At 59.5% G+C, this 8,555-nt stretch overlaps 1 protein-coding gene across 2 annotated transcripts in view; it reads right to left on the reverse strand.

The window, feature by feature from the left end:
* Positions 1 to 5,422, reverse strand: part of MARK4 (microtubule affinity regulating kinase 4) — a 31,417-nt gene extending 25,995 nt beyond the window's left edge. For both annotated transcript variants that reach the window (XM_045441949.1, XM_045441950.1), the window contains exons 1-2: positions 5,084 to 5,422; positions 363 to 563 (exon numbers count right to left, since the gene is read on the reverse strand). In XM_045441949.1, the coding sequence (XP_045297905.1) occupies positions 363 to 563; positions 5,084 to 5,134 (252 nt within the window). In that variant the 5' untranslated portion in view covers positions 5,135 to 5,422. The remainder of the gene's footprint in view (positions 1 to 362; positions 564 to 5,083) is intronic.
* Between the last annotated feature and the right edge of the window lie 3,133 nt (positions 5,423 to 8,555).

Consider the following 8,555-nt stretch of genomic DNA (forward strand, 5'->3'; position numbering starts at 1 on the left):
TAAAGTAAACTCTAGGCCCAACGTGGGGCTTGAACTCAGGACCGGAGATCAAGAGTCACATGTTCTACCGGACTGAGCTGGCCAGGCGCCCCGCCCACATCATTTTTACTAAACAGCATTTACTGTGGGCTAAGTCCTGGGCTAATAAGGACCTCAGGTACATTGAATTCCCACGGTAGCCCAGTTCTACTTGGATTGTTCTAGAAAAATCTGAGATGTCCTGACCTGCCCTGGAGAGAGTCCAGGGATGTACCTGAGGTCACAAAGCAGAGCGAGGGCCAAGTCTGACCTCGCCCCACCTCCCACAACGCACGCGGGTGCTGCAGGGTTGGGCCCTGAGCCCCACCCATCCCCCCACTCACCTCTCGGCCAGTGAGGATGTGCCGGGCCAGCTTGACTTTGGCGAAGTTGCCCTTCCCGATGGTCCTCAGCAGGCGGTAGTTGCCCACGTGGGGCTGCTCCTCGGGACAGGAGGCGATAGAGTTCCGGCAGCGGGCACCCAGGGAGCGGCTGGACCAGGATGGTCCCTTGTCCGAGGAGCGGCCACTGCCCAAGGTGCCATGCTGGACAGCGGAGACAGAGCGTGAGCGGTGGGGCAGCGCCTGCCCGATCCCACCGTCAATGGCACCTGTGGGCCGGGGCGGTCGATGCCAGCCTTGGCCACCGGCCCCTTCGTGGTCCTTCTCAAACCCAGGCCCGAGAGAAGCACAGTGCCTTTGGGTCCCCCCGCCCCCACCGCCTCTACAAACAGACGCCTCCAAGAACATAAACGCCCCCCAACTCTGCAGCGGCCGGGGGTCCCCGACATCAGGCCTCCTCCTCACCCCTCCCTGCGGCCTACCCCCAACTTCCTTTTCTAGTTGCTGAGACCACATAGTATTTTCTTCGAAATGCTGCGGCCCCCAACCCCAGTCCGGGTCCTCAATCTGGCGGCCACACCGAGCCCCAGGTCTCTCTCACTGCTCTTGACGTCCCAGGTCACCCATCACCTCCCTGTCAGGCCCCGCAGCTCTGCTCTGAAGCCCACGAACAACATTTTATTCCCAGTTTACTGGCCCTAACATTTTCTTCCGCTCCCTATTTGCCCCAAATCCGACTTCAAACACCAACAGTCCTTCATTCTGCCCTGACGGGCCAGCCCGGCACGGTCACCTTCCTTCCGTGGAAAACATTGTTGCTTCCCCCCCAACCCCAACCGTCGCTCCCCCCACCCCCCACCGCCCTGGGAACCTCTGTGGCTCCATCCACGCCCCGACCGGCGGTCTCCCACGCCAGCCCTCCCATCTGGCCCCGATGTTCTGTTCCTGCCGTCCTGTCCCTCCTGGGCCTCTCCCCCGCAGGTCACTGCCTGCTCCGGGCTGCCCTGTCCTGATTGTCAGCCCCAGGGACTGTGCCTCCCTTTCAGCGCTGGGGCCCAGGGTGCAGGCGACGGAGGCAGCCAGAGGCCCGAGCCAAGGCGGCTCTGCTCAGACCCTGTGCTGCCCCCGTGCCCTTCCCAGGGCGGGGGTGGGAAGCAGGTGGACAAAGGGAGCTGAGGAAGAGAGAAGGCCAAGGACGAGGGCTTGCTGCAGGGAATCCGCGTGGCTACTTAACTAAGTGATGATGACCGCGATTTAATGAGCACTGGCCATTAATGTGTCCTCATCCCCGTTTTTAAGGCAGGGAAACTGAGGCTCAGAGCTGGAAAACGTTTACCCCAGAGCTGATGGCCTTCACTGTCGCCCAGCGCACGGACTCACACTCCCACGTCATTTTTATTAAGCAGCTTTTATACGGGCCACGGCCCGGACCAGGAGGCACCTCGTCTGCATTTAATTCCCACACTAGCCCGGTGACCGCAGGACCTACAGGCTCATATTCCAGACAAGAAACTGAGGCTTGGGGAGACAGGTGCCTTGTCAAGGTCACTCGATACACTCACAAGAGGCAGGAAAGACAATGGTCCCCACGAGGGGCTGAAAGACGACCACCACTGCTGCAGCCCCAGCCACACACCGGCCGGCCGGCCGCTGTGTCCTCACCTGGGCCTCCCCTGTGCGGCCAGTCACGATCCACATTCTCCAGACAGGGACCCCAAGGCTGAGGCAGGGTAAGTCCCTTGGCCAAGGTCACAGGGCACCGAAGCAGAGTGGCGGGGATTCGATCCCAGCCCTGCTGGCTCCTGAGTGCCCAGCCCTTTCCTACCTCCTGCCCCTGTCGGCTCACAACCCCAGGTCTCCTCCCAGGGGAGGGAGGGTGGGAAGGGAGGTGGGGATCCTGGCTGATGAGGCCCCTGATCCCCACAGAGATAAGGGCTTGGAGAAGAAGAATCCCCATTAGGTGGCACCAGGGGAGCCAACTGGGGGTGGGCTGGCACCCCACTGAAGGCAGCACGCTGGAGGGACCCCTGCAAGGGGCAGCTGGGGCAGTAGGTGACAAAGCCCCCAGGGGCCGGGGGCGGGAGCTAAAATTGGCCGGCACCACCAGCTGGCCCGGCTCCCTCCCTCCCGCCCGGCTGGCGCCCCAACACCGGGCCTGTTGCTAGGGAACCTCCAGAGAGGCTGGGCGGTGGGGGGGCCTGGGACTTGGGGTGGGGGAGCGTGACCCCACATGGCTGGCGTCGTGGTAACTCGGGAGCAGGGGAGGAGCCTGCGACCTCCGACTCCAGAGGGAGAGGTGAGGCCCAGCCAGGGCTGACCAGCAGGACTTACAGACGAGTTGGGAGGAGAGGAGACAATGCCCTCCGTGCACAAATCTGGACGAAAAAAGAGGAGGAAGCATTCGGATGAGCCCCATTTTACAGATGAGGAGACCGAGGCTCACGGAAGTGACGTCACTTGCCTGAGATCACACAGCGAGGGAGGGACAGAAACTAGATTTGAACCCATGCTTACCAGAACAATCAAAGTAACAATAACAGCACAGCTACAAGCGTGGTTTGCTCCCAGCATCTCTCAGCTCCTTAAAACATCCCTAACAGGGAGGTGCTATCATCAACCCTACTTAGAGATAAACGGAGGTCCTGAGCAGGGAGGGGATCTGTAAGCGCACGCGACAACTGATGACAGCCCCAGGTTGGGACTCCACGGCCCGTCTGACTCATGTCCATAGTCACCACAGCAGTGAACATGTGTAGAGAGCGTCCTATGTGCCGGGCTTCACCCATGGCATCTCGAATAATCCTCTGAGGGACTTGAGCATCCCCATTTTTCAGAACAGGAAACGGAGGCTCGGAGAAGATGACCCGGTAGTTTGAGGGCACAGTGTAAACCAGCTGGCAGAGAGTGCCAGCATTTGAACCCAGGCCTGTGGGCTCCCTGGCACTTCCTGAGTGACTTGGGGGCGGGGGGGGGGGAAGGGTGGGTATCTCATCGGAGACTCCAAATCAGAGTACGACCTATTGTATGTGGGCTGAGGCACCACGGTGTTGAGGGGATCTCTGTCAGGGAGGGTTTTGCAAGAGGAAGGGGCAGAGACAGATCTCTCTGGTGGAGATCTGGAGTGAGGGTGGCTGGGCGGCTGGCAGGCAGGGGTGTGTGTGTGTGTGTGTGTGTGTGTGTGTGTGTGTGCGCGCGCACGCACGCAGGGACCTGGCAGAGGTCTAAGGGAAAAGGGACAAAGACCCCAGCTGGGAATAAGTCTGGCATTGGTTGGTGGGAGAGGCTCTTTAGAAGGGCTGAGAGTAATCAGAAACTAGGGAGATGGGGAGGGGGGTCTCCCAGGATTGTTCTGGGCTGTGGTATAGGGACAGGGGGCCTGGGAAGGGTTAAAGCCATGGGGAAGTGGCACTCAGGGGCCAAGGAAACTCCTAGAAGTTAAAGAAGCGGGGTTTCTAGGAGCAGTCTTCAGAAGCAGAGAAAGGTCTCAAGGAGAAGAAAGCCTGAGCCTTGGAGGGGGTCAAAAGGGCCTAGAAACTTGGGGAGGAGGTTTCCAACAGACAGACCTCCAAGAGGAGAGCTAAGGTCTTAACAGCTGAGGTCTTACAGCTAAGACCAGACCAGACGCTCTGAGTCCAGGAGTCTTCTGGAAGAAGGATCTGGGGCCAAGCCTTGTGGGCTGGGGGAGGCCTCCAAAGTTGAGGAGGGGGCTTCCCTGGGAGGCCAGACACCCCCCCCCCACCCCCCGACACACACACACAAGGAAGAGGGAGGCCCTGGGGCAGAAGAGATGGGGGGACCTGGAGATCAGTGGAAGGAGTGGTGTCCTGTGAGGAAGCTCCTGGCCTCGGAGGGGGTCAAGGGGGTCCTGGGGGTTTGGGGAGGGGGCTTGCCGGGAGCTGAGGAGTTGATACAGGCAGGATGAGGCCTGGAGTCAGACTAGCCCAGGGCCTAGAAATAGTCAGACTAGGCTAGGGGCCTGGAAGTTGGAGGCCAAGGCTGCCTAGGAGAAGACACCAGAGAGGGTCCAGGGGAGGGGGGTGCTGGGGGAGAGCCGGGGTACTGGGAATCCAGGGACAGGGCTGCTTGGAAGATAGGGACCAGGCCTGGGAGTGGAGAGACCTTGAACAAGCTAGAAAGGGCCCTGGGCCCAGGAAAGGTGGAAACCGGCTTCCTGTGAGGGGGTGCCCACAGGATCCGGGAGGATCCAGAGGGGCGGAGGGCTGAGAATGAGAGAAGGGGGGTTCCTGGGGAGCCCGGCACCCACATCCAGATGGGGAAGGCCGGAGCCAGAGGCGGGACTGGGCCGGGCCTTCCTGGGAGAGGGCCAGGGCCGGGCCTTGGGGTCAGGAGCCCTGCAAATCCTGGAGGGGGCGAGTTGTCGGATGCAGGCAGCCAGGAGGGGAAGGGGCTTAAGAACACGCGGAGAAGGGAGGGGCTCCTGGAAGGCAGGGGAGGGGGCTTCCTGGAGGGGAGAGACCCGAGCGGAAGCGGTCTGCAGAGGGACAAGAGAGGGGTCCCGGGAGAGGGGCGCCCGCAGGGGTCGGGCTGGGCTGGAGTGGGGGAGGGTCGAGAGGCCTGGAAGTCCGGGCTGGGGTCGGGAGGTGGCACGCTGGGCCGAGCCGGGGGAACGAAGGTAGGGGCTCGCGCGGCGCGGGGCACACCAGGACGAGGGGCTCGGCGGCTGAACCCGACCGGCGCTCCCCAAGGGGCCGGGCCCCACTCACCGTGTCCGAGTTCCGATCGTTGCCCGGGGCCAGCGCCGTCCGCGAAGACATTTTCTCCGGGTCCCGGGGGACTGGGCGGCCGGGTGGGGGGGGGGCGGGGGTCCCGGGGTCCCCTCTCTTCCCCTCCCCCCCCGCCGGCCTGGGGACGCGAGCTCAAAAGCTGGGTGCCGTGGACACCCGGGTTCGCGCCGCGGGAGAGGGGGCAGGGCGGGGAAGGGAAGGGGACGCCGAGGGTCCTAGTGGCCCCGCGCAGTGGCGGCCCGGGGCGCCATGGGGGCGGCGGGCAGACGGGCGGGCGGGGGCCGGGGAGGGGGCGCGGAGCCGGCCCGGGCGGCGGCGGAGGGAGGCGGTGGAGGGGCCGGGGAGGAAGGGACGTCAGGGGGAGGGGCGGGCAGGGCGGGGCCGCGGAGACCCCGCCCTCTGCCGCCGGCCCTTAAAGGCGCAGGCCCGGGCTAGCGGGGGGCTCCGGGGGCGGAGGCAGGTCTGGGCGCGTCGGTAGGGAGCGTGTTCTCACAGGAGAGCGGAGACTCACCGGAAGAGAAGGGGAGAGAAACGCCTAGGCAGAGCGCCAGAGACGCAGAGAAAGATAGAGAGATGCAGAGATAGAGAGACAAAGAGACACAAGGCTAGAGAGACAGAAGCAGGGAGACACGCAGACATACAAAGAGATGTAGAGGGAGCCAAAAGACCCGAGCGACTAAATAAATAAATAGATAAATAAATAAATAAATAAATAAAGGAGGGAGAAACATAGGGAAAGAGAGACACACAGAGACAGAGAGAACAGAGACACAGAGAGCGACAAAGACTGAGAGACCCCCACACGGGGACGGAGGGAGAGGCAAAAGGAGACAAAGAGATAACACACAGAGACGCAGAGACCTGTGAAGAGAGCAGAGATAAAAAGACAAGACAGGGGCGCCTGGGTGGCGCAGTCGGTTAAGCGTCCGACTTCAGCCAGGTCACGATCTCGCGGTCCGTGAGTTCGAGCCCCGCGTCGGGCTCTGGGCTGATGGCTCAGAGCCTGGAGCCTGTTTCCGATTCTGTGTCTCCCACTCTCTCTCTGTCCCTCCCCCGTTCATGCTCTGTCTCTCTCTGTCCCAAAGATAAATAAACGTTAAAAAAAAAAAATTAAAAAAAAAAAAAAAAAAAAAAAAAAAAAAAGACAAGACAGACCGAGGCAGAGAAGCCCCGAGAGACACGAACCAGACAGACGGCGGCGCTGTCCACATCCTCCCTCCCAGCCCACCCTCTGCTCAGTCGAGGGGCCCAGGAAGTTCTTGGGAACAGAGCTGAGGGCGCTGGGGGCGTAGTGTGCTAGGCAGAGCCGCTGCTCAGGGCTGACCACGATCTCTAGCAATGCCGCCTCCCACCTCCCAGAAAACTCCAGAGCCCAGGCTTGTGGCTGCGGGCCCCTCTCCTGTGCACCCCAGCTGGGGTCTGAGGATTTCTCCGTATGGCTCTGTGACTCAAGGCAGGCATTGGCCCCTCCTTGGCCTCAGTTCCCCAATCTACAAAGTGAGAGCAAGGATCTACATGTCGCCTTCCTGGCAGGGCTGAAGCAGGTGCCAGAGAGCCCTGTGTAGGTAGGCACCTGCCCGGTGCAGCTGCTGTCGGGATGGGCAAGCTGAAACCAGAGGAGGGCAAGGGCTTCCCTGAGGTTCTGCAGTGGGGACCACCCATCCCCTCTAGACTAGGGTGGCCTGAAAGAAAGAGGGGCATTGCACAGTCCTGCCCCCCCTCAAATCCCACAACCCTTGGATCGGGTCCATGCCCTGCCCCTGTCTGACCATCTTCTTGAGCCTCAGTTTGCCTTTCTAAAAGATGGGTGTGGTGCTCACACTAGTGTGTTGGGAGTCAGCTCGAGCGAGCTGCCTGTTAAAGGCTCAGGAATTTTGGAACCGGTTAAGAGAGCCATTATGAAAAATTAAAGTATGCAAACACGTAATTAAATAAATTACACTTAAAACAAAGGTAACAAATGCGCATCCCAACCTAATTATTTCACTACGTTTTGCTATTATCTGTGATCCTGAGGTCATTTACATCTATTGTGCCTTCGTAGTGAAAACAACTGTCTAATGAGCTTCTGTGCATCTCTTCCCCCCAAAATGCTTTCACCGACATCACTGTGGCTTCACATCACTGAGTCCAAGCTTGGTAACTTGAATGAGCCCTGGCGGAACGATTGACCCCATGGAAGACGGCAAACGCCGCAAATCGAGGCTCCCCACCCCCCAACCCCCAGAGAGCAGGTTGTCAAACATTCATCAGCGTATCACCGGTTGATACTATCAGCTACGTAAACTCACAGAAGCTTCCTCTGTGCCCGGCTCCGAGCACTTTATTCTTTCTGCCACCTTGTGAGTTTGGACCGTCATTCTCAGCCCCACATACACATGCTGAAAGGTTACGTGGCTGGTGAGAGGCAGGCTTGAGGTTTGAACCCAAGGGCTTCCAGACTCTGGAACTTGGGCTCTTAAGCACTATGGGCTTCCTGTCCCGGGACCATAATAGTAGCAGCCTCAGTCTGCGGTAAGAGACTATGTATGTAATGACTACATATGTAAATGCTTCACGTGGGTACGTATTAGAACTTCGTAAGCGGGTGACATTACCATTGTTACTCAGCAAATGGGGCCCAAGGAGTCTCAGGAATGGTGAGGTGCAGAGAGGGAGGAGTTCAGGATGGTGTTCCAGAAGTTTTGAGATCCCAAGCGCTCTGCAGGGTGAGGGGTGGGGTCTCGGGGATGGGTTGGGGGAGCTGAGTCACTCCTTCCTAGGCTTAGCGCGGAGAGCCGCAGTTCTCCAATGCACCACGCGGGGGCAGCAGATCACCTCCCTACACGCACCTGCCCGCCACACCTCAGGCCTCACCCTGGCTCCGCCCCTCTCACCCCAGTACTGTCCCCACCCCATTTCCCAAATGAGGGGACTGAGGCTAAATGAAGGGGGGAGGCTACAAAATGATGAACCTTAAAAACAGTATGCTTAGCGAAAGTAGGCCGACACAAGGGACCACTTACTGTGATTCCTTTTATATGGAATGTCCAGAATAGGGAAACCCGCGGGGCTGGGAGCAGAGGGGAATGGGGGAAGGGGGGCTGCTAAAGGGCTATGGGTTTCTTTGTGAGGTAATGAAAATGTTCTGGAATTAGATAGGGTGACAGTTGCTGCATCCTTGTGAATACACCGAGAGCATTGAATTGGGCACTTTGAAAGGGTGAATTTTATGGCATATGAATTGCACCTCTTTTTAAAACAATTTTTTAAAGTTTATTTTGAGAGTGTGTGTGCGGGCGCGCATGCATGAGTGGGGGAGGGTCAGAGAAAGAGGGAGAGAGAGAGAATCCCAAGCAAGTTCCCAGCTGACAGCAAGGAGCCCAACGCGGGGCTCAATCTCACAAACCCTGAGATCGTGATCTGAGCTGAAATCAAGAGTCGGACCCTCAACCGACTGAGCCACCCAGGT

This window comes from Leopardus geoffroyi, chromosome E2, assembly GCF_018350155.1.
Source record: "Leopardus geoffroyi isolate Oge1 chromosome E2, O.geoffroyi_Oge1_pat1.0, whole genome shotgun sequence".
In the NCBI taxonomy this organism is placed as follows: Eukaryota; Metazoa; Chordata; class Mammalia; order Carnivora; family Felidae; genus Leopardus; species Leopardus geoffroyi.